At 53.3% G+C, this 24,653-nt stretch overlaps 2 protein-coding genes across 2 annotated transcripts in view; both read left to right on the forward strand.

Moving 5' to 3' along the window:
- Positions 1-9,094, forward strand: part of ZBTB4 (zinc finger and BTB domain containing 4) — a 25,887-nt gene extending 16,793 nt beyond the window's left edge. Inside the window, 2 exon segments of the mRNA XM_020809591.3 lie at positions 34-2,982; positions 2,984-9,094. Of these exon segments, the coding sequence (XP_020665250.3) occupies positions 49-2,982; positions 2,984-3,817 (3,768 nt within the window). The 5' untranslated portion in view covers positions 34-48 and the 3' untranslated portion in view covers positions 3,818-9,094.
- Positions 9,095-12,480: 3,386 nt separating this feature from the next.
- SHBG (sex hormone binding globulin) lies at positions 12,481-24,008 on the forward strand. Its single transcript, XM_020809608.3, has 8 exons — positions 12,481-12,680; positions 15,230-15,345; positions 16,160-16,349; positions 17,067-17,228; positions 18,242-18,410; positions 20,609-20,754; positions 21,920-22,139; positions 23,111-24,008. The coding sequence occupies exons 1-8, from the start codon at positions 12,576-12,578 to the stop codon at positions 23,293-23,295; spliced, it is 1,293 nt and encodes a 430-aa protein (XP_020665267.3). The 5' UTR covers positions 12,481-12,575; the 3' UTR covers positions 23,296-24,008.
- Positions 24,009-24,653: the final 645 nt, after the last annotated feature.

The following is a 24,653-nucleotide window of genomic DNA, read 5'->3' on the forward strand; positions in this document are numbered from 1 at the left end:
TTTCCACCTCTCATCTTCTCTTTCTTTCCGCAGATCTGAGACGGCACCATGGCTCCTGTTGTGGAGGTCACAGACACCGGGCACGCGAGCTCCCTCCTGCTCCAGTTAAACGAGCAGCGCCTGCGGGGCCAGTTCTGCGACATCACGATCATCGCGGAAGACACCAAGTTCAAGGCGCACAAGAACGTCCTCGCAGCCTCCAGCTTCTACTTTAAGGAGGTCCTCTCAGAGGAATCCGTGTGTCGCCAGCCGGGCCAGATCCTAGAGCTGCCGGACATCCAGGCAGACATCTTCTCCGATATTCTCAACTTCATCTACAACTCTCGTCTCTCGGTGTCCAGCCCGGCGGCTGCCAAGGAGATCGGAGCCCTTGGCCGGCGGCTGGGCATCACCCGCTTGGAAACGCTGGATGACCCCGAGGCCAAGATGGACGACCCTAGCGTTGTCTCCTCTCGTCCCTGCAGCTCGCCCATTGATCTCACCTGCCCCTCTCGATCCGCCGAGCCTTCCAGCCCCGTTTCCTTCCAGGATCTGGCCAAAGTGTCCAGTCCAGGGCACGACGTCCATCCGGACACTGAAACCGAAACGGCCAAGATCTTGTACAACCTCAGCTCAGTGGCCGTCGCCCCGCCTCCCTCGGACATGGCTTTCATGCTGAAGGGGAGCGTCGGTTGGGACCGCAGCAGCCCTCCCGGGGATGATGCTTCAGCCGCAGCGAATGCCGAAGGCGCTCAGGATCCGGCTTCTCCTTGCTCACCCCCGTCAGGAGCTTCCTACCCGGCCAGCAGCACGTTCTGCTGCAGCAGCTGCAACCGTTCCTTCACCACGTCTTCTGCACTCAGCCTCCACGTGAAGCTCCACCGGACACGGCGTTCCTTGTCTTGCCGGCAGTGCGGGAAGACTTTTATCCACATCAAACGCCTGCAGACCCACGAGGTCTTGTGCAGGGAAGGGGAGAAGCCCAAAGAAGGTGCACCCTCGGGCGAGACGCCGCCGGACCCTGGGCTGCTTTCCAAGCCGACGGTCGCTCCGTCATCTTCCAAGAAGGGCCTGATGTTTCGCCACCGGGGGCCGCCCCGTGGAGACTATCTCTCCGACCAGGACCACTTCGTCAAAGTGGTGGATGGCCACATCATCTACTTCTGCACGGTCTGCGAGCGGTCCTACATGACCCTCTCCAGCCTCAAGCGCCATTCCAACGTCCACTCGTGGCGGCGGAAGTACCCGTGCCGTTACTGCGACAAGGTCTTCGCCCTCGCCGAGTACCGCACCAAACATGAAGTCTGGCATACCGGGGAGCGGCGTTACCAGTGCATCTTCTGCTGGGAGACCTTTGTCACCTACTACAACCTAAAGACCCACCAGAAAGCCTTCCATGGGATCAACCCGGGTCTCATCTCCTCCGAGAAGACCCCCAACGGAGGCTATAAGCCTAAACTCAACGCTCTGAAGCTCTACCGCCTCTTGCCCATGCGCTCCCAGAAGAGGCCCTATAAGACGTACAGCCAAGGGCTGGTTCCAGATAACCTTTTGCTCCCAGCTCAGCCCCTCCCTGTGACAATAGGGGACAGTGACTCTTTAGATGGAAACTTGGTGTCTTCGTTGGGCACCGGGGATGTTGCGTCTGTCTTCGCCCCCAACGGCAACAACTCCTTAGAGCTTCCGGAGGTGGATTGCTTTCACGGGCAAGAACCTCCGAGCACTGCGGAGAGATCCGTGTCTCCTTCTGCTGAGAAGAAGGCGCAGCCGGAGAAGCAGCCAGGAGTGCTGGCCACGGAGCCCCCCACCGTCATCGCTTACGGCCGGCCGACGTCTTCCGTGATCGTCCACAGCACCTTGGTGAAGTCCCAGCCCCCCTCGGTGATAACGTACAACAGCCGGTCTTCGGAGGCTCCGTCAGAAACCGGTCCCCTGCCTGCCCCGGGATCGTCGCAGCCCCCGCCTTCCACAGTGGTGGCAAAACCCATCAAGAAGCAGGTGCTGAGAGACTACATCCAGTCGCAGAAGGCCGAAGAGCAGGCGTTGGAAACTAACGGGAGCGAACACGGGCACCGGGCAAGAGGCCCGCGGGCCGGCCGGACCATGACCTATATGGCCAAGCCGGCGTACGTGGGCGCCGCCTCCGAAAGCCGGACGGCTCCACTCTGCCAGATCACGGTGCGCATCGGCGAGGAAGCCATCGTCAAGCGGCGAATCTCGGAAACGGACCTCATGCTGGACAAGGGCAGCGGGCGAGTCGGAGGCAGCCGACGCTTCGATTTCAGCCGAGGCGAGAATGTCGAGAAGCTGGACCCACTTCCAGCCACTCCCCACGGCAAACATGGGGACAGGACGTACGGCAACGAGAGCGGCGAGGAGGAGAGTGACCACGGGGACACTGAAGACCAGCTCTGGCGGCCGTACTACAGTTACAAACCTAAACGGAAGGCGTGTGGTGGCGCCGGCGCGGCGGCACCAAAGACCAAGAAGTCACGGTGGCGGCGCCGGTTGCGCTCGCTGCGCTGGCTGAAACGGACAGAGAAAGCTGAGGAGGAGGAGGAGGAGGAGGAGGCCAGCACCTGTGCCAGTGTGGTGACTAGCGAGCCTGCCTCGGCGGATGTCTCGGGAGGCCCTGGGGGCGCCTCAGAGAGTGAGGGGGCTAGTCTGCCCCACAGAGCGGGCGGCGGGCGTGGCTCGGAGTGGAAGCACGTGTGCGGCGTTTGTGGCAAACTCTTCTCGGCCCTCAAGAAGCTGCGGAAACACGAGCGGGTGCATGGGCGCCTGGAGGACCACTCCCTGGTGGCCTTGTCGGCCGCCCCCCCTCACCGTGTTGGCCGCAAGCCCTTAGTGAAGTTCACTTGCGCCCACTGCGCTAAGGTGTGCAAGACAGCGGCGGCCCTGAGCCGCCACATGAAGCGGCATGAAGGCAAACCTGCGGAGGAGGCCCCCGTGCCGGCCCCCACCACGGTGATCACCTACTCGAAAAAGGCCCCTGAGCCGCCCCTGGCCGCTACCCCCGTCACCCACCATCAAGGAGGAGACCACTCAGGAGATGCAGGTGTCGTCCTCGAGCGGAGAGCCCCTCCTCTGCCTGCCGGATGAGGTGCCGGAAGAGGATCCTGCGCCCATGGAGTTGGCGGTGTACGATGATGATAGGACCCTCACTTCCGTGCCGGCAGAGGAAAATCCGCCGCCTTTGGGAGGGAACCAGTCCCCTTTCCCCGAGGAGCCGCTCCCGCCGGGCCACCCGCCGCCTTTGGAGGCCACCGCCAGTCTGGTGGAGATGCTGCCGAGTTTGCCCCACTCCCTCCAAGACCCTGTCATCTCTCACACTGGCCTGCTGCAGAAGCCGGTCCTCACGCCGCAGCAGGCGGAAGAGGAGCGGTACCCAGTCCAGGAGTACCCCTTGCCCCTGCTAGTGCCAAGCAGCTGCCGGACCCGGAAGGACCTGGAGGACAAATCCTCGTTCCTCGCCTATCCGAGCACCATCCAGTTTAATGCCGTCGGCCGAGCAGGCAGCAGCGAGGGGGATGCCAAGGTGAGCTTCTATCCGGATCCGTACCCGTTGATGTATGGGCACCAGCTCCTGGCTGCCTACCCGTACAACTTCCCTTTGCCCGTGGCTTTGAACATGGTCGTGCCGGATGACAAGGGCCAGCCGCTCCCCTTCCTGCCCAGCGTCTTCACCTACGCCATGAACCCGTGCCGGAGCGAGGCGCACGAAGGGGGCGCCGGATCCCACGGGGGCTTGGCCGTGGCCGGCAGCGCGGTCCGCGAGAGCCGAGGAGGAGATCCGGCTGCCGCTGCGGAGAGGCTGAAGAAAGGGGGCCTTTTGTGAGAGGGGGGCAGAGTGCGGGGTCCGCGTGGGGTGGAAAAAAAAGATGCTGGAACGATGTGGGCCGAGAGAGAGGATGGTGTTGGGCAAGCCGATGGAAAGGCTAGGATCCCTCCCTCCCTCTTCCCTTCAAGGAGGAGCCATGCCCAGAGCGCTGAGGAGGCAAGAGCGTGGTGCGCGGAAGAAGGACGTGAATCCGGGGGGTGGGCACGTGCATCTGCGCACAGGATGGGGAGCCCTCTGAGCCGGTAGAGATCCCTCTCCTGGTTTGTATCTGTAGCATTTTGAGTGGGGCACCTCATAGATAAGACCCTTTTTTGGGGGGAAAAACTTTTGTCAGAAATAGGTACAGGGTAACCCCCCCCCTCTTTCCTCCCTGACTGGGACCTGGACACACACACCCCCCAGTTAAAGCCCTTCCCCTCCGGAGGCCAAAGTCCAGAGTGAGTTTGCTGCACAAACGGCCCCCTTCTCTCTGGCACGCCCTTCGCCGCCAGTGAGGTGGCCCTCTTGCACGCCCTCGGCCAGCTGCCCTCCCTGCATCGGCGTTACTTCTGGTTCCTTTTAACTGCCCCAGGGTGGTGGTGGGGGTCCTGCACAGGAAGAGGAGGCGCCCGGGTTGCGGGCAGAGTTGGTTCTTAAACACACACACCCTCCCACCATTTGGCCAACACAACACCCATTGAGATAATTTTTCCAGTGAATGGGTTGTTGATGGTGGTGGGGGGAAGAGAATGGTCTTTTCCTGCAAAATTGCACTCCTCTTTAACACATACACACACGCAGCTGGCTTTTGTTGACCTCTTCCAACTCCTCTCTTCCCATCCAGAAATTCAGATTTTTTTAATTTGTATTTTATTTTTAGTCCAGAGAATGTTGTCTGAGAAAGACTACCGCAAACAGAATGCCCATAGGGCCCCTTTGGGTGTTGGGGGTGGGGGTGGGGATCCTGGGCCTGGTAGTCTTACGAAGCCGCATTTCCCAGGCCTCCCGACTTGACTGTCCCCGATGAGCCGTGGCCGAAAGAGCTCCTCCCTGGGTGTTTTTCTTCCTGCCGCACCTCTCGCCTGCTTGGGAACGAATCCTGTTTTCATTTTTTGGCCAGAGGCAGAGGCCGTGGTGCCTGGAATGCAAGACGAAATATTTCACTCCATTATTGAGGGACAGAGAGAAAAATATATGTATATACACCGTATTTTTCAGTATATAAGACTATACTTTTGTCTAAAATCTTTAGACTAAAAATTGAGGGTCGTCTTATACACAGAAGTAAGCTGAGGAGAGAACAGAAACAAGTGGAGGGGAAAGCAGGGATCAAAGCGATCCTGCAGCGCTTTGATCCCTTTCCCCCTACACTTGCTAAGCCCCACTTAGATTTCTTAATTTTGGGTTAGAAAAGTGGGGGGGGCGTCTTATACATGGAGGCATCTTTTTTTCCTGAGGTGGGGGTCCTGGGTCTTCCAAAAAAAAATTCTTAGCCTTCAAAGCCAGAGGCAGAAGGGTTGGTTTAGAAACACCCCCCTTCACAGTATGTATTCGCCCCCAGTGTTGGACTACAATACTCATCGTCCCCCACCAGCGTTGTGTAGAGGCGCACTAAGTTGAGGAAAACCAACTTAAAGATACACCTATGCAGAAGGGAGGAGATGGCGGGGTTCTTGGGCGCCCTCGCCGTATGCCCTTTTGCGGGGAACCATGGATCATGCAGACCGGATTCCACTGTGTACTGTTTTTAACGCTCCTTCCACCCCCATGAGAGAGGTCCGTTTTGCAAGAAAAAAATATATAATAAATAATACCCGTCTGTGTTCACTCTGCCACCTCCGGAGCGTAATTCCATGACCTGGTCCCCCCCCCCCCCTCCCCTGGTAGAAATAACCTACGATCAGCAATAGGACACGTTCGATTTGCTTTAGCCGTTCTCAAGCAAAATCTTGGGGGGGTCGGGTTGTGTGTGTTTTTGTTGTTAGGATTTGTTTTTTGTTCCTGTATTTCAAGAATTCCGTTCTTAAGCTGCTGGGCGGCGGGGAGGGGTGGGGAATGGTTTAATGCAATGGGGGGGGGAGCATTTTCGTACATATGGCTTAAATGGTGTTTGCTCTTCAGTGCAGGAGAGAAAGGTGGCCAGAGAGAGGCCAGTGGGTTAAACTTTTACCTTTTCCTCCCCCCCCCCCGGTTGAAGCACAAATGCTCTTTGTAAAACCCTATGCATAAGGCTGTCATTCTAATCTTCAAAAAATTAATATGATATATGGGTTCCTTTCCACTCCCTCTGCTTTCCCATCCAGGAAATACCCCCCTTTTGACCCTTTTTTTCCTCTTACTCCCCCCAAATCACATTACTCTCCTTCTCTTGCTATAAACCCAAAAATTGAGTAGCAAATATTTTTTAGGATAAGGGGAGTGGGAGTCACCCCGAGTCCTGCATTCCAGTACAGACATCTGCTCAGTTGCGGGGAAGTGAATTTTTATTTTTTGATGAGCCTTTCCCCCCCCCACTCCCCCAAAACCAAAGGTTAGGGAGCTTTCCTCGCTGGGCGGAAAGCTTGCAAAGTTTATGAATATTTTTCAGGAAAAGAAAAAAAGAACCAAAACTGAGGTTTATAAGAGCCGGGTCAGGGAGAGAGGGGGTTCGGTGGAAGGAGAGTTTGGAACCTCACATGAATTTAAAAAACAAGCAGAAAGATTTTGGGAAATGGGGTTTTCTCTTTAAAAGATGGCAGTGTTTTTTTTGGGGGGGGGCTTGTTTTATTTTTAAAAGGAAGGTGGGGGAAGTACAACATTTTCCTTTAGGAAAGCAAGCGATTCACGGGGTGGCTTTGAATGTGGTCGTCCCAGGTGGGTGGGTGGGAACCGAGGGGGTCAGAGGTTTGAAGGTACAGCTAAATCTTCCCCAGCTTTGCACTGTTCCGGATGATGGGATGGCAGTGCCCATCATCCACCAGCCAGGAGTTGTCAGTGCATTGGGACGATGCCAGGGTGGGGAGGCCAGACTAACCCGCCACCCCTTCTCTCACGCCTTTGGGTGCTTCCTGATTATTTTGGTGGCACTGGGGGGGCTGGAGGATGTTTTTTGGGGGGGCCTCTCCCCACCGCGCCACTCTGAATATCCTGCCCACCATAGAGGGAGCTTCCCCTTCAGCCCCTTGGTGCAACCGCGGATGCCCCCCCCATTTGCCCATACAACATGGCATAAACCTAGCAGAGCTCGCTGGTGGCTCGGGCAGGAGGAGTGTGTGGGTGTGTGCCACGGGGAGGGACACCCCCCCCTCGTGTGGCCCGTTTTTTAGCTTTAAGAAGTAAATTGTTTCCCGTATTTTTTCATTTTAGCATTCCTCAAAATACTAGAGATCTCGAGAGGGTCCCTCCTCCAGTGTCAAAGCCAACTGGTGGTGGGGGACACACCTCTGTGCCCCAAAGAAGAGGGTCTCGATTCACACCCTTTCCTCCAGACGGCCAAAAAGTGGGGAGGGGGGCATGCCCTTGAGGGGGGTTTGCAGGCCCAGGATATTGGAGGTGTGTGTGTGGGGGGAGCCAGAGCGCAGGTGTATTGCATGTTTTCGGTGTAAGCTGTCCTCCCAAGGAGAAGGCGTCGAGGGGGAAGCGTTCAGGGCGCTGAGCCTCGTCCGAAGGCGCCGAGGGCTCCCCCCTTTGTCGCGTGCGCCAGGGTCATGCAGGAAATGCCCGGTCGCCCTGGTGTCTCTTCTGTGTCCAGCCTTCTGCTGCTCCTCCCCCCCCCCCCTTGTAGAAGCGGTGTGCGCACGCGCCCAAACACCAAATGCACGCACTCCCCCCCTCCCCAAACCATCATTGCTGCACCCGTGGAGTAAAACCTTGACATGCCCGTCTAGAGAGCCCCTTCCAGCCGCACTGACTCCTGCTTTCCTCCCCCCCCCCCCGCATTTTGGGTTCCCCCCACCCCCCACCCCGGCGCCCTGATATTTTGCGGTGCAGAGACTCCTCCACCCGCCACTCCTGGCACTCTGCGCTGCAGCTTCTGATTCATTCCACGGGGGCCCGGGCTTCCTCCTCGCCTGCCTGGCTGCAGCCGGGCCACGATTCTGCCGCTGCGTTGCGTCTGCGCACCCTTCTCTGCAATGCAGCAACAAATGCACATTCCTAAACACACACCCAAACACCCTTTGTCACCGCACCAGTTAGAACGCACTGCCAGTGGTGGTGGTTGGGGGGGGGGGGAAATGGTCTGATCCTTCCTCCTTTCTCCCCCCCCCCGTCCGATTTATCCAGCCTCAGTGGGGCTTCTTCCAGGCCAGCCTTCTTGAGCGTTGGAAAAGGGCCGGCCTTTTCCAGGGTTGGGGGCCTTGGCAAGATGGTCTTCCCTCTTGCAGACTTCCGTTGGGTTGGGAGAAGAGTCAGGGGGAGTACTGGTTACACACCCTGGGCTTTGGACCTTTTCCAGAAGGCTTGGTTTTTTTGGGGAGGGAGCCCAGATTTGGTTTGCCCGGAAGAGGAGGAGAAAGTCCAGACCTGAAAGACAGACTTGGGGGGGGGGAGAGGTCTTAGGGTCACCGAAAGGGGTGGCAGCTTGGGGACTCTCTCCTGCAGCCCTTAACCCGCCACTGGAGAGCGGCGTGGGGCATCGCCCTCCCCAACCCTCTTTGCCACCGAGTCCGAACCCTTTGGAGGCCTCCAGGTCTCTGTGCGCGCACACGTGTGCCAGTGCGGCCATCTGGGTTTTGGCCGTGTAGCGCGGAGGGGAAGAGAGCTGCCCCCCCCGAAGGGGTTGCAGGATTCCAGGTCAGTGGGGCCGGGGGGGGGCAGAAGGGCAGTCACTGACATGTACATAGCTGTCCATCTCTCCGATCTTTTTTGCACTTTTGCCACTGGGGGAAGGGGCTCTCGGTAATTGTCGACCGTTTGCTACTGAATGTAACTTGTTTTAATTTTTTTATTTTTTAGAAGCACCTCTAGCTAGTTTTATGGCACTTTAGAGATTTACTGAAACTGTTTTAAGGTGACGGGGGGTGGGGGAGGCGGGCAAGAAAAGAAGAAATACCAAGGGTTTAAAAAAAACACAAAAACAGAAAGAGGTTTTGGGGGAAAGACACAAAAATGTTAATAATAATATTAATAATAATAACGAGGATGAATAATAATTTTTGCCGCTTTTTTCCCCGGTCTCTGTTCCAAGTGTGACAGTGTGAAGAGTCCGTTAGACAAAAAAAAACGTATTTATCTTTCTGCATCTTTGTGTGTAACTCAGATAACTCCTTCAGAATAAAAACAATTATACGCTCAGTGCAAAACTGTCAAAAACCACCCAGATGTCTGTGCTTTGTGGGTGCGACTTCCTTGGGCTTGTGTCCCTGCGGTTTCTCTCCCAGGCAGTGTGTGTGGCACGACCTCTTGGGGTCACTCTCTGCCGTTAGGCCTGTTCTGAACAGGTTGCAAACGGCCAGAAGGCCTTCCAGCCAAGGATCGCCGGGAAGGGGAGGAAACTCAGCCCTCGATGCCTCTCTCTCAGCTGGGGACCTTTTTCTGTGGACAGCAGGACGGGTTTCAAAGCAGTTTCCAACACAGATTCCAAGTCCAAAATGAAATCAAGACAGTTTGGGAGGATTTCAAGTGGAGTAGGTAGGTAGGTAGGTAGGTAGGTAGGTAGGTAGGTAGGTAGATAGATAGATAGATAGATAGATAGATAGATAGATAGATAGATAGATAGATAGATAGATAGATAGATAGATAGATAGATAGCAATGTATTTAAATTTATTTTGCATTGCTATCTATAAATTTATTTTGCATTGCTATCTAAATTTATTTTGCATTATCTATTTTGCATTGCTATCTATCTATCTATCTATCTATCTATCTATCTATCTATCTATCTATCTATCTATCTATCATCTATCTATCTATCTATCTACAGTGGTGCCTCGCATAGCGAGGTTAATCCGTTCCGGATTAACCTTCGCTATGCTGAAGCATCGCTGAACGGGGCAGCGATTTCCATTGGAACGCATTAAACATCGTTTAATGCGTTCCAAATGGGCCAAATACTCACCGTTCAGCGATGCTTCAGGATGGCCGGCAGCCATTTTCGCGCCCTTGCCTCGCTTAACGAGGGCGCGAAAACGCTGCGCGCGGCCATTTTGGGCCATTTCCCGGCTTCCGGCGGCCATTTTGGCCGCCGAACAGCTGATCGGCAGGGGTCGTTTTGCGAAGATCGGTAAGCGAAACGCTTAGCGGTCTTCGCAAAGCGAATTTTTCCCCATTAAAAAAACATTGAGCGATCGCATTAGCGATCCGAAAAAACGGATCGCTATGGGATTTCATCGTTATACGGTGCGCTCGTTAAGCGAGGCACCACTGTATCTATCTATCTATCTATCTATCTATCTATCTATCTATCTATCTATCTATCTATCTATCTATCTATCTATCTATCTATCTATCTATCTATCTATCTATCTATCAAGCTTGGTCTTGAAACCAGAAACGGGAGAGCACTGGGTCGCTCTGCTTGTTCTCTAGAAATTTTGACCTCCAGGACTTGGGACACCCAGTGATCTTCCTTAGTTTGGCCCTTTCTGAAGCCGTGGTGCGCTTTGCATGCCCACTCCCATGCGCGCACCTGTAGCCCCATCCATGGCCCCACAATACAACGCCCGCTCTTTGCCCCTACCCTTAATCCTTCGGAGCTGTCGCAACCCCCGTGAACAAACAAAGGCTTCTGCCTTTTCGGATGCTGACCGCTCGGCCTTGCACGAGAAAGCAGGTAAAAGGCGGAGAGGGGCCTGGGATTTCGGGGAACGGGGGAGGTTCGCAGTTCATTCCACCCCCACATGCACCCACCAGTGTTCATCCGGCGTCCCGGTGCAAGGTTCAGCAGCCTCGTCCTGCCTTCGAGGTGGCGTGCCGTTTTCCAGGTCAAGGGAAATCAAACGGGGACAGTCCGGGGCACCATCTGGAGAGCAGGGTCCTGCATTTGAAGGAGGATGCCGAATCGGAGGCCCCAGTGGTCAAGGAAGAAGCTCATGGGCGGAAAACATCAACCCTGTGTTGTGGCCCTCCTGAAGATCCTATTGCGGCCTTTTACCTCCACCCCCCCCCCCCGATGTTGATGCCTCTTCCTGCATGGTCCCTTTCGGTAACAACGGCTCAGCGTTTGTACCTGTTTCTCTTTCTAAAAGGTTTCCAAACCTCTCCTCGGGCTTAGTAGCTAACATCGAGAGCATTCAGCCGAAATACGCCAATATTGGTGGTCGTTGCCTTTGGACCTGCCCGCCACTAGATTGTGTCATCCCCTGGGAATAACTGAGATAAAACCTTGCCCGGGGGTGGGGGGGTGAAAGAGCTTGCCCACCCTTCCCTAAACGGGTGCACTGACTAAAGTCAAAGGTCTGTTTACTCCCAGTCTGGTGCTTTCCAGATACAGAGGACAATGGCTCCCATTATCCCTAGCCGGTAAGAGATGGAGGGACAGCAGGTGTGACAAGACAACTTGCATTTCAGCCTCCCAATCCCCAGCAGCTCCCGGCCCGTTGCAGATGAGGATCCCACAGATGTGAAGATGGGACCCAGCCCCCTTCGTCTGTTGCCTCTGGTTATGAGAGGTACAGTGCTCTTGAAAGTGGAAGCTCCATTTGTGCACCGCTTTTCTTGCTGTTGCCTACTCCAAGCATCATCTTCCCAGAACAACACCCCCGACACACAAATAAACAATGCCACACACTTCATTTAGCATGCATTTCTGCCTATTCTGCTTGTCATCAGTTTTTAATTCTAAGGGTGGGTGGGGGGGATGCAGAGCTTGAGATCCTGGGAAGAGGTGTCCCAAAAAGGTAACTTTTCCAAGCCCTGAAAAAAGATCCTTGCTTTCCTCCTGGGGGTGATTTTCTCGGGTTCCGATGTCGCCAGCAACTAGAGTGTCCCAGATCATGTCTGGAAGATGCAAGAGAGAGACACGGTCCCTGCCCCACAGAGGTTAAAATCGACCCACAAGCAACTACGGCCACGCTCCAGGGGTGCAGGACAATGAAGGCACTGATCCAGCGGCCGGTTACGTCTGTCAGGTTTGTGTTGCTGCTAAGGTCTTGCAAAGCCAATCCTTGTCGATCCTCCTTTTACTCGCTGGAGGGAGCGATGCGTTCTGTAGACGAGGGCCTCCTACTGGGGAGCACCTCTTGTGCCTCACTTGCTCTGCTTTTGGGGAGAAACCCCTTCTGCGTTGGCAGCTGAGGTTTTGCAAAGCATACCCTCCCTCCCTCGAATCCCACATTTGCAACCCTGCTTGGGCAGAACTCGGGGCCTGCCTAGGCATCCACGTTGGGCTGGAGGGATCCTCGGGAATTCTAGTCCAACAAGTTGCTTTTTCCTGGCATTGCTGAGGCTGCTGCTTATCACGGTTTGAAGAAATGGGGGTTGGTGGTGGTGGTTGAGAACCGAGCAAGGGTGAATAGTTCCCCAGCACCAGGATGGTGGGGGGGAAGCATGCGGATGTGAGAGAGATACTGGGAGTTGTAGTCCAGAAAAGTAACTTCTCCCAGCTTTGGATGCTGTCAAAAGTACAGTAATGCATCTGGGGTTCAAGGCCGCCCGCCTCCCACCATCCCTCTCCTTCCTCCCCCCCCCCCAGACTTCTGTCTGGTGGTGGGCCTTGAACCCGGAGGGTTTATGTCAACAGTCGGTCCCTGACGGTGCAGAATCCTTGGCGTTTTCCCACTGGGTGTTCCGGCCTCAGCGCCAGTCTTCTCTGGACCCTGCAGCTCTCCAGCCATCGTCTGCGCACCACCTCGACCATGCTCCCCGTTGCTGCCTGGGTGCTGCTGGTGGGGGTCCTGGGGGCTTCACGGACCACCGCAGGGGAGCTGCTCCAGGAGATTGAGAGCAGCTACGATGGCCAGGTGAGCCGGGGAGGGCGCTTCGGGGGGGGAGGGCTCCCCCAAATGGCCAAGCGATGCTCAGCTTTCTTCTCCCCACACATGAGTCTTTTTTTGGGGGGTGGGGATGATGAACCATGTTTGGAAAATCTGGAAGGGGCTGCTGCCCTTCTTCCTGAACCTCTGCCCAGGTTTCCGCTCCGGGAGCAACTTTTGGCTTCGGTTCAGCTTAAGGCCGTCAAAATCTGGATGTTCCCCAGAGGACCTTCCCTGACTCATTCCAGCTGGTCACCTGGACTGGGGGAGAATAAAAAAACACACACCAGTGATTCATGCTCTCCTCTTTTTTCCCCCCAGAAGGACAGTAATATCCGCATCTTATTCACAAAAGAGCGATTCGGATTGCATCTCCTTTGCCTTCCCCCTCTCCTTGTCCTCTCAGTCTCTCTGCTCTGCCTGGGACTGCCTAAAATAGAACAGGGAAAACTCCTGTGTGGGTTTTTTTTAAAATTATTATTATTGAAAGGACTGCCTTTGCCCTTCCAGGATCAGTCAAGGTGCCTCAGAGAACCTCTGCAGGTGAGGCTCTTCTAAGGGGAAGAAAGGAAACGATGGCAGAGCCCAGTGGGATCCCTGCAGCGGGTGGGGGGGGGTTAGGGGGTGGCACAGGCCCTCCTTGTGAAATGCAGAATCACCCAGTGGGCCAAGAGTTTTCAGAGAGTCGGCCGATCCGCAAAAAAAGTCCCATCACCATCCCTTTATTTAGCAAGTAATGGGTATCCCTATTTTGGGTTTTTTAATCTGGTGTTTCCTCTCAACCGGACGGCTCCAGCTCTTCTATCCTTACAAATCTTGGATGTATTTCGATGTTGGGACTTTTGATTGTTTACTGGTGAGTGACTGATGGGGTGGAAGGTTTCAAAAAGCTGAAAACTACTGGCTGATCTCCAGCAGCCATTCTCACCCTGCTCCCCCACGGCCTCCTGCCCCCTCCGGGACCTTTAAAAGGGGGGGGGGCACAGACCGGAAACCGTTCTTCGCTCACCGCCTAATAAGGTTCGTTGTGCAACTTAGACAATCCAGATCCAACCTCTAGTCCTTTCCTATTGTGTGTTCATGCCCCCCCCCAAAAAAAACGCTGGAAAAGTTACTTTGTTCGACGGCCTCTTTCAGAATGTCGTTGCTGGCATTGCCACTGGGAAAAATGACTTTTCTGTTGGGTTTCGAGGAACAAATGACAGGCGAGGCCCTCCCAGATGTTGAGCGGTTTTGCACTGGAATCCTCTCTCTTCAAAAGACTTCTGCTCACAAACAGCATCTTGAGTTTTGGAGGCACACTTGTGTAGAAGGATGATGTGTTCTCCTCCCTTCCCTTTTAGCATATCAGATTTATGAGTTTATTATTATTATTATTATTATTTTACATGTTGCTTGGCCATTGGTCCACTTGAAAACAAAGCAGGGCATGGATAACAAATGGCGGCCGGATCCGGACATTCAAATACATCTCCGGTGACTTGAACGCAGGCTTTTTCTCACACCGTCTGTATGAATCAAGCTCAGTCATTCAAGAAGATCTGTGTGACCCCCCAACTAATGTTTGTTAATGACGACTGTCAACAAGACCGGGATGGCTATGTATCGTTCGCTCCAATTCCACTTTTTAGGATCTAAAACTCACCCAGCCACCCAAGGAAGGGCATGATTCTAATTTGTTAATGGAGATAAAAGCTCCCTGCCTCCAGTGAAGTGAGCTGTGATCCAGGCAACCTCGGGTGCGGTGAAAACATCTGTCTTTCCAGCGTCACAAGACTGTCCCATGTTAGGGTCTTGTCCTTAGACAGCTGGATTAGCATGCAAAAATACGGCCAATGAAATGTTGGCCCTGGTTTCCCAACAGGGAAGCCTTGACATGCCAAATTAATTTTTTTTTCGTGCACAGCTGTTCAAGGTACCTGAGACCTACTTCTTGGTGTGTGTGGGGGGGAGAGCAGGGCCAGGCGATTAGAAAGTGATGACCTGGCACCTTTCTGTTTAATGTTTGCAGAGATCAATATGAAGGGAGGTCTTGGTATTATTCCATGTAGAGATAGGCAGCTTCCAGCGTCCATGTGCTATTCCCAGGGAATAGAATACAACGCTACTTACCTGCTTTTCCCCACTTTTAATAATCTTCCCTGGCTGTTTTAACGAATAACAGACAGAAAATACATTATTTGCAGGTTTGAGAGTTCTATTTTTTTTTCTTAAACACTCAGCGACATTCAGAGCCCGCCGACTTCATTCCCAGGAGATGAGAGAGCTAGGAAGAAGTGCTGAATTTACAAGCATTTCATGGTGCATCAAAATGAGAGCAGCTATTAATGAATTAATTAATTCTTTCCAGACACAGCATCCGTGGAGCCATGCTGCCACCCTGTGGCCGGTGGGTGTAAGGCGCTTTATGACTTCTAGCCGCAGCGACACCTACCGGTCCTTTCTCTGGCGAAGGGCAAGACCTGTAGGACTCCTTGCTAAATTGATGCTGCCCCCTAGTGGCCGGTTGAGATTAATGGCCCTTCTCTTTTCCCCAGTACGGCCAGTGTTTCCAGTCCCTCTCTGGCGAGGCTGGAGCTTTGAACCTTGGACAGAGATGGGGAGAGTCCTCTCCAACGGCTACTTTATACATTGATCTGCATGCGGTCAAAAGGTAAACAAACAAGATTTAAGGGAGGCCTGAAGTCTTGGACTCTTGGAATTGAACCCTAATTATTTGTTGCTGTTAGCAGGTATGGCGTTGCATGACCCTCACAGGGCTTTTAAGGAACGTGAGGCGGTTAAGGAGCGGTTTTAGCAGCGCCATCCCCATTGAGTCTCCATGGCCAAGCCGTGATTTGAATCCAGAGCTCCTGACCCGTAGTCTGGACCGCCGGCCAGTATATCATACTGGCTCTCCCATGACCTACGCATGATTTTTTTTTTAGTGACGTCTAGAAGCAAAAGCAAAGGTCCCCATTCAGCTGGATCATGCCTGGAAATATATAGAGCTTCCTGCCAGGAGGACGAGCGGGTGGAGATGAGCGAAGGATTCAGCGATCAGACTGCAGTGATTTGTGTCCACAGGGCCCCGAGTGCGAGGCTAGGGGCGTCCAGTTAGAAAGCTTGTAGGGCTGGGGATGTTGTGACCCCCCAGAATGCCATTCAAGCCACCCTTCTTGTCCTGTCCAGAGGTGGTCCCGTTTTTGGACGAGAGTTCCTAGAATCTTGATATTCCCCGTTGGGATGGACTAAAAGGGCGATTCTGAAAGTTCCCCATTAAAAAACAAACAAACCTCACCAGTTGAATTTCTGCCTTTCAAGAAGTAAAAGCTCAGCCTCCCCCCACCCCCCATGAAGCAAAACTGCTGTAGGAAAAAGGATGAAACCAGAATTATGCCAGGGCATGGGGGGGGGAGGCGGTCTGGGTCACCGGCGCCGGTAAACAGACCCCCTGGCACCAAACCCTGATGTCCTCTTCCCGCCAGCGCGGCCTCTTCCTTTGACTTCCGTACCTTTGACCCCGAAGGCGTCATCTTCTACGGGGACACCGTGCCTGGCATGGACTGGTTTGTCCTGGCTCTGCGCCGAGGGAAGCCCGAGATGCAGATCCACAACGCCATCACCAACCTCACGGTCTCCGGAGGACGTCGCCTTGATGACGGCCAGTGGCATCGGGTAAGGACAGGAGGGCGATGGTGCATCGGGTAGCGCCGGGGTTAAAAAAAAGAGGGTCTCTTTTCGGTCATCGTGGGTCCATGCGCTTCGCTGGCTTTGGAGCCCCCACCCCACCTGTGCAACTGGGAAAGGAATCCGAACCAGGGTCCTAAGAAACGTCAGCGCTCAGGAAAGGTACCGTTCGGGACTACAACTCCCATGATCCTGCAGCAGCCTGGCCGTGCCAATGGGGACATTCTGGCAGAGTGAAAAGAACTGATCCTTCTGGGAAAACTCCAGAAAATAACTGAACTCACAGGCCACCCGTCGGCCTTTCTTGCTCTCGAGATGTCCCGCATTTAGTTCATGACTGCTGGACAGGTGGTCTGGGGGTGATGGGAGTGGTAGTCCTGGCTATCGCTGGGGGACACAACCCTGGGAAACTCCAAGGTGGCTTTTTCTGGCCCTGCTGGGCCAGGTCCGAAGAGATCAACACGCCCAATCGCACACCAGAAGCTCCATGCCGGGAGTTTGGGATTTGAGGAAATGCCTTGTGTTTATTGTACCGCCTTGAAGGGCATTGGAGGGCAGGATGTCCAATAAAACAGGGAGTATTTTAATTTTGGTTTTTTTTTTTAAAAAAAATAGCTCTTTCGGCAGGGGCAGAGAAAGAGGGACGGGGAGGGGGTGTTCTGCGTGGCCTTTTCTGTATTTCAGCGTCTCCCTTCCGCCTGACAGGTGATGGTGAAGAACGAAGGGCACGTGGTCCTGCTCGAAGTGGACGGAGACGAACATCTGGTCTTGAGCCACGTCTCTTATCCGATCGTTGAGCAGCAAGAGCCGTCCATGCGCATCGGGGTGGGGGGACTGTTCATCCCCGTGCAAGAACTGCTGACTCCAGTAAGGCCACCCTCCCTCCTTCGACCTCTAGAAAGGCCCTGATCCTGCATTGCCCGCAGAAGGAGCAAAAACAAGTCACCGTTTCAGACAACAGCTCCCATCGTCCTGCAGCGGGGGCGGCTGGTGTGATATCCCTCCCCTGCCACGGCCGTTGTGATGGGTCTTGGGGCTTTTTTTTTTAACTGGCAGGTTGAAGGAGGAAGCGGCTTCAGGCGGCTGATTTACAGGGCCCTGAAAAATCAGGAAACGTTTCGGGTTTTGAAAAATACATATTATTGTATTTTTTTATTGCCAGGGAGAATCAGGTGAGGGAGAGTTTCAGTCAAAGTAGCTTTGTCTATACAGAGATACGACAAAGAGGGGATTCGTGGCTGGGTTTCCTCAGGCGTCAAAATGTTTAGGGGCGGCACTTTTTAAGCCCTTTTATGAGTTCCCCGAATGGTCACGTATTGAGGAGTCTGCTCGTAATGAGAAAGCCATCGCTGTCCATGTAGTTGCTGGACCAGATGCAACCCCCCTTTTTAAATGACTGTTTCCCTGGGGGAAAAAATTCTGAGGAGAATGACTAAAGGTGGGTTACGTTCTCCCCAGACCTTGGAAAAGTCATTTTTTTAGACCAGCCCATGTGAGCCAGAGGGGATCCTGGAAATGTTTCCAAGCCATTCTATCACCATGAAGAAAGCCAGTTATTTTTTTAAAAAACGGGCCTCTTTTCTCTTTATGAAGCTCTTTCCAGCAGCATAGAACCTTATGCTGGACTATTGGGTTATAAGGAAATGTGCAAAAGGGAAGCAGGCTCTCGCTTGTAGGCAGAAAATGAGGGCGCTCCCTGATTTGCTTGCATGCTTTGTTTGGGAGAGGGTGCCTTTAGAAGCCAGGACCGGAGAATCTGCTTTCTTCGATTCCAGCCCCTATTGCCGTTTGGTAAGGAGAAGTGTTTTTGTGTGTCTGTGCGGTGGTGGTGTTGTTGTCGTTCCTCCTGTACCTTCACCCCCACCGTTCTCGCCCCGCAGCTGAACACGGCCATGGACGGCTGCATGAGGCGATGGGACTGGCTGAACCAGACCGCCGAGTGGCGGGAAGGGACCTCCTTGGAGGATGATGGGACCAAGGGCTGCTTCCCCAACATCCGGCCCGGCAGCTTCTTTCCCGGCCGTGGCCTGGCCACCTTCTCACTGACAGGTATCACCACCGGGGTGGTGGATGTGGATGGGGCCGGGAGAGGGTCTGGGGGGGGGCGGGGTGTGTGTCCTTGGACTATGTGTTGGGTTGCTTTGGGGGTGGGAGGGGCTGGGACCCTGTGAGTTTAATTCCCCACCCCCACCCCATTCCATGCTGCAGGACGAAATGGTTATTGACACAGCTTGGAAAACCACAACAATATGTATTTCTCTGTGTTGAATTATGCTGCATCTTGATCTCAGTGTGCAGACAGAACGACGACATATCAATGTAAAGAATGGATGGATGGATGGAGGGAGGGAGGGATGGATGGATGGATGGATGGATGGATGGATGAATAGAAGGAAGGAAGGAAGGAAGGAAGGAAGGAAGGAAGGAAGGAAGGAAGGAAGGAAGGAAGGAAGGAAGGAAGGAAGGAAGGATGGATGGATGGATGGATGGATGGATGGATGGATGGATGGATGGATGGATGAATAGAAGGAAGGAAGGAAGGAAGGAGCTGATGATGGCTAAAAGGAAGGAAGGAAGATAGATGGAGAAGGAAGGAAGGAAGGAAGGAAGGAAGGAAGGAAGGAAGGAAGGAAGGAAGGAGCTGATGATGGATAAAAGGAAGGAAGGAAGATAGATGGAGAAACAAGGAAGGAAGGAAGGAAGGAAGGAAGGAAGGAAGGAAGGAAGGAGCTGATGATGGATAAAAGGAAGGAAGGAAGATAGATGGAGAAACAAGGAAGGAAGGAAGGAAGGAAGGAAGGAAGGAAGGAAGGAAGGAAGGAAGGAAGGAAGGAAGGAAGGAAGGAAGGAAGGAAGGAAGGAAGGAAGGAAGGAAGGATGGATGGATGGATGGATGGATGGATGGATGGATGAATAGAAGGAAGGAAGGAAGGAAGGAAGGAAGGAAGGAAGGAAGGAAGGAAGGAAGGAAGGAAGGAAGGAAGGAGCTGATGATGGATAAAAGGAAGGAAGGAAGATAGATGGAGAAACAAGGAAGGAAGGAAGGAAGGAAGGAAGGAAGGAAGGAAGGAAGGAAGGAAGGAAGGAAGGAAGGAAGGAAGGAAGGAAGGATGGATGGATGGATGGATGGATGGATGGATGGATGAATAGAAGGAAGGAAGGAAGGAAGGAAGGAAGGAAGGAAGGAAGGAAGGAAGGAAGGAAGGAAGGAGCTGATGATGGATAAAAGGAAGGAAGGAAGATAGATGGAGAAACAAGGAAGGAAGGAAGGAAGGAAGGAAGGAAGGAAGGAAGGAAGGAAGGAAGGAAGGAAGGAAGGAAGGAAGGAAGGAAGGATGGATGGATGGATGGATGGATGGATGGATGGATGGATGGAAAGGAAGGAAATGAAGGAAATGAAGGAAGGAAAGAAGGAAGGAAAGACGGAAGGACAGACCTTTTCTGTGGCTGCTCCCAGTCTCTGGAACTCCCTGCCACTGGAGTCCAGTCTGGCCCCATCTTTGCCCTCCTTCCACAAGCAGACAAAGACCTTTCTCTTCAGGCAGGCTTTCTTTCAATGGCTTTCTGTCTGAGTAGGGTTTTTTAAATGGGTTTTGTGCCGTACTGCGTTGAATGTGTTTTTATTTATTTTAAATTTTTTTGTATTTTGTTTTTCCTCTTTAACATAGACTACCCTGTTTCCCCAAAAATAAGACAGGGTCTTATATTAATTTTTGCTCCAAAAATGCATTAGGGCTTATTTTCAGGGGATGTTTTATTTTTTTTCATGTACAGCCATCTACATTTATTCAAATACACTCCTGTCCTCTTCTTCTGGTTGCTGCACAAGGGTGGAGGACGAGGGTTTCACTTAACTGGGGCTTATTTTGGGGGTAGGGCTTATATTAAGAGCATCCTGAAAAACCATACTAGGGCTTATTTTCACATTGGGTCTTATTTTAGGGGAAACAGGGTATTAGTTTGACGCAAGAAACATTTAAAAACAAGTAAGTAAATAGAACAGAACAGCTCCAGCAGCTGGTTTTGGAATTATGGGAGTTTTCATCTACATATTGATTTACGAGCTGGTAAGGTGGAGTAAATAACTCCTGGGTGTCATCCATTTCCGTACGTTTTTTAGTACGGATCCTGTCACTTCCCAAAGCGATGCCATTTCGTATCCTTTATGAATGGCTTAGAAGACCCCAAACCTTCATTAACCTGCTTCTATGCCTTCTCTCTCCCTTACTTTCGTCGCTCCCCCCTAGGTCTCCCCATGGGGCTCAGCCCTACCAACGGGAGCTGGTCCCTGACTCTGCAGATGGGGATCGGGGCTGCCCCACAGTCGGGGACCTTGCTGGCTGTCTCCAGCTTGAAGCAGACGCCCGTCCTCCGCCTGGACCTGCAGCACACGGTGAGAGAGAGAGAGGCGCCGGATCGTCACGTTGCTAGGCTAGCACGATGCCCAATGGGGTCAACCCACAGCTCAGAGCCTCCATTAATAGGAGGCGACCCAGCCTCAATTTCGTGGCCTCCAACGAGCCCACCACCCCCACCACCCCCCCCGGGTGAGTCCATTTGGAGCCCTGAAAGTTTCTGCTCTTGCCTTTTCTGGCCCCTTGAATCCACCACTTCAAACGGATCCACCCACCCATAAAAGAGCGGAAGAAGGGAAAAGAGCATAGCCATTGCTGCCAGAGAAGATTTAAATCCGTTTCCTGTCATCCCAGAGTACAGGACGGGCTCAAGCATTTTGGCTGAAAAGCAGGAAAAAACTTCCTAACTGTTAGAGCAGTACAGCAACAGAACCCATGACTTTGGGAGGGGGTGGCGAGCGCTCCAACGCTGGAGGCCTTCAGGAGAAAATGGGACAGCCATCTTTCCGAGCTGTTTTGATTTGGATTCCTGCCTGGAGCAAGGGGTTGGGACCCCTTCCGACTCCATGATTCTATGAATCCCAGGATTCTAGACCTCATCGCTCCGAGCGGAGGACGCCTGTTATTCCCAGGAGCTGTTCCAGACGGGGACGTATCCGTGCAGAGGGGAAGGAAAAGGGTGGGTGGGTGGGTGGGTGGCTCCTTCCCTCTCATCTGTGATCCAGAGGTGGGAACCTCTCCGGGGGTTTTTAAAGAGCCCGTTTCCTCTGCTGGAGACTAATCTGGGGACTGTGGTTCTCCCCCCCCCCAGCTGCTAAATTAAACGTTTCCCTTTCCATGTTTTTGGGAGAGGCTGCCTGGTTTAGTACTATAACACATCAGGACAGGTTGCAGGGTGCTGGGAATGCGAAAGATGATCAGATCGGGCCCCCATACTAGTTGCCTCCACCTTCCTGGCATCTCACCCAGAAAGGGGGAATATTTTTTTTCCTGTAAACATTTCTCTTAAGAAATCTTGGCTGTAGTAGAGGGACCCAGCTTGCAAAACGTCCACCTTTTGGGGAGGTATCAGCTGGGATCGGGAGATTGGTCCCCGCCACCCACGTCCTGCTCGGTCTCGTTGTCTTGTGTCTGGGAGTTCCAGGGACCTCTTTGCTTGGAGCCCTGAAACCCCAATATGCCTGCCGTTTCTCTGTTCCCCAGGATCTGGTGGCTCACCTGGGGAACAAGACGGTCCTCCTGGTCCCCCTTCCCTTGAGGGGTTGCCTGGATGCTCAGCTCTTCCTGCGGGTCACCCCCGCTCGCCTCACCCTGCGGCTGGGGGGCACCGAGAGCGAGATGCCCATCCCAAGGACCGAATTCGACAGCTTGAAGCACCTCTGGCTGAGCAAACGGGGGCACCTTGTCATTGGAGGATTACCAGGTGCGCTTAAAAAGATGGTACACGGAGAGGGGGAGACGTTTCCGGAGGGAGTGCAATTCCCAGAATCCCATAGCTGGCACAGCACTACAACTCCAGGAATCCCCAGTTAGCTAGGCTAGGGGGGGGGATTCTGGGGGCGGTAGTCCGAGAAACCAACCTTCCTAAGATTTTTCCATAAAATATGCTCCTGTTTTTGGTTCCATCTCCCGCCCTCCCCCCTTTGGACAGATTGGCCCTGCAGTGCAGCCCCCAAGAAACTGAGGGTGTGATCATACCGGGAAATGCTTGTGGGAGCGATCCAGTGTGATCTGTTTCCCAGCAATCAGATTAAATGATTGCACAGGGAAATATGTTTCATCCTGTGCCCAAGCTGGAACTTTTGGGTCAATGTGTTGAGCTTCTACTTTTCGTTGCAAGAGTTTTGAATTTCTGGTATAATCCCTTTTTGCTACACAGAAAAAGCCTAGAGACTTGGAGAGGAGAATAGCTTCAAGTTCCTCAGAGAGTCCACCCCTTTCTCATTAACTGGCACTTATAAAGTCTCCCCAACTCACTCTGGAAACATTTGCAGGAGAAAGAATAAAAACATTTCATTTACTTACAGTTGGGAACCAATCAACAGCAAATAAAGAACTGACTCTTTAGCCGACTAAAGAGAGGGCAGGAGAGCACTCAGCAGAGAGGCGGGGCTCTCTTTGGATTCGGAGGAGGGAGGGAATGATTGGTTAGTGCCGGAGAGATTGACGGCCCAAAGCAGCCCCTCCCAGTCACTCAAGCAGGCAGCATGCGAGGTTGTCGATAAAATCCCAGCATTTTTTTCAGGGCTAGGCTGGAGAGAATCCCTGATAAACAGAAGGTTTGCTTTAAAGGGGATGGGCACCCATCAAGTTACCCTTCCTGATGTAATTTGATTTGGCTGTTCTTTTTTTTAAAAAAGTGTCGATCAACGGGGTGATTTATTTGCCTTCTAGGACAGGAAATCTCCGCTCTGGCTCAGGAGAGAAGTTATTTCCGGGGCTGCCTGCACGCGATCCGGGTGCAAGGCCAGGAGCTGGACCTTGATTCGGCACAATCCAGAAGCAACTCCATCTGGGCGCACAGTTGCCCCGGTCCCGATGACGCGGAGAGCAAAGCCGCCCTGGATGGGGGCAACTGAAAGGGGACCGTGATGCGCCGGGATCCCGCTGGGCCGGCCGTGCGCCTGGCTCTCTTCTTCTCCCCCCCCCCCCCCCGCCTTCCACTTTCTGGCTCGCGTCCCTCTGTCTCCCCCATGGCTGTCTCCTTAGACAGAGCTGTGAAAAAGGTCCTTTTTTGGGGAGGGAGGGGGGACTACGATTCCCATAATCCACCAGCCGGTACAGCTCCCCCTCCCCCCCCAAAAAATGAATGTTACCACAAGCTCTGGGGGGGGGGGGGAAAGGAGACCAGGAATGAATGTGAGTGCCTTTCGTCTATCTTGGACTACAACTCCCATCCTGCCAACCTGGAGGGAGGAGGAAGCCCATCGTGACCAGGAGAGAGAAAGCATTCGGGGGGGCTTGTGGGGAAGAAAGAGTCCCGAAAATCGGGCAGAGCCGTCTTCTAGGCAGAGAATCGGGAAATTATCTTCCGGACTACACTTCCCACAAGGCTCTAGCTTCCCACAACGGCCCAAGGATACTGGGACATGTAGTCAAAGACCACATTTTAAGTATGATGCCTGCCTTTTGGCTTCGGAGAGATTAAGTCTGATTTATGGCTCGCTCACCTCAGCTTCCTCCCTCAGGTTCTGTTTCCCTCTTGCTCCCGCTGGCCCCCCCACGCCACAGATTACGTGCAGCAAATGTACTTAAATTGTGGTGACCAATAGAACCGGATCCATGTGAGTTCGAGTCCCTTCTGGCTTGTTTTATTTTCAAACATGCCTCTAGACTTTTTTTGGAGGGGGGTGGGTGGGATGGGAAGGAATACCCTGCCGTGCTTCCTGGCAAAAGAGCCAGCCTCTGTAGCCTTGGCTAAGCTTCACAGTCCCACCGTGGGAACGGGAAACCACTTCCGAGTACTGCCCGCCTGGAACCCCCCCCCCGAAAAGGATCCCCATAAGTCAGAACTGACTTGACGGCATGCAGTTGTTATTATTATTATTATTCTAGCTGCCTGGATAGCTCAGGGAGCCGGAGGTTGGCCGTTCCGTTCCCCTCCTCTGTCGCCCAGCCTGGGTGGCCTTGGGCCAGCTGCACCGTCGTCCCAGAACCACCCCCAGAAGAAGGGGATGGGAAACCGTTTCCGAGTTACTTTCTACTTGGAAAACTCTGAAAAAAAAGTCACCGTAACTCAGAACCTGACTTGACGGCAGGGTGGAAGAAGAGCCAAGTCTCAATATTACAGGTATTCTTCCTACCTGGCGTCCAGGTGTGTGCGACTTTTTTTTTTTTTTTTTTTTTTTTACAAGAGGCCAACAGCATCTATATGGGGTGGATTAACATTGACGGGGTTTCGAGTGGCATTAGAGGATAAATTTAACCCCTCCCTTTC

Source organism: Pogona vitticeps, chromosome 6 (genome assembly GCF_051106095.1).
Source record: "Pogona vitticeps strain Pit_001003342236 chromosome 6, PviZW2.1, whole genome shotgun sequence".
In the NCBI taxonomy this organism is placed as follows: Eukaryota; Metazoa; Chordata; class Lepidosauria; order Squamata; family Agamidae; genus Pogona; species Pogona vitticeps.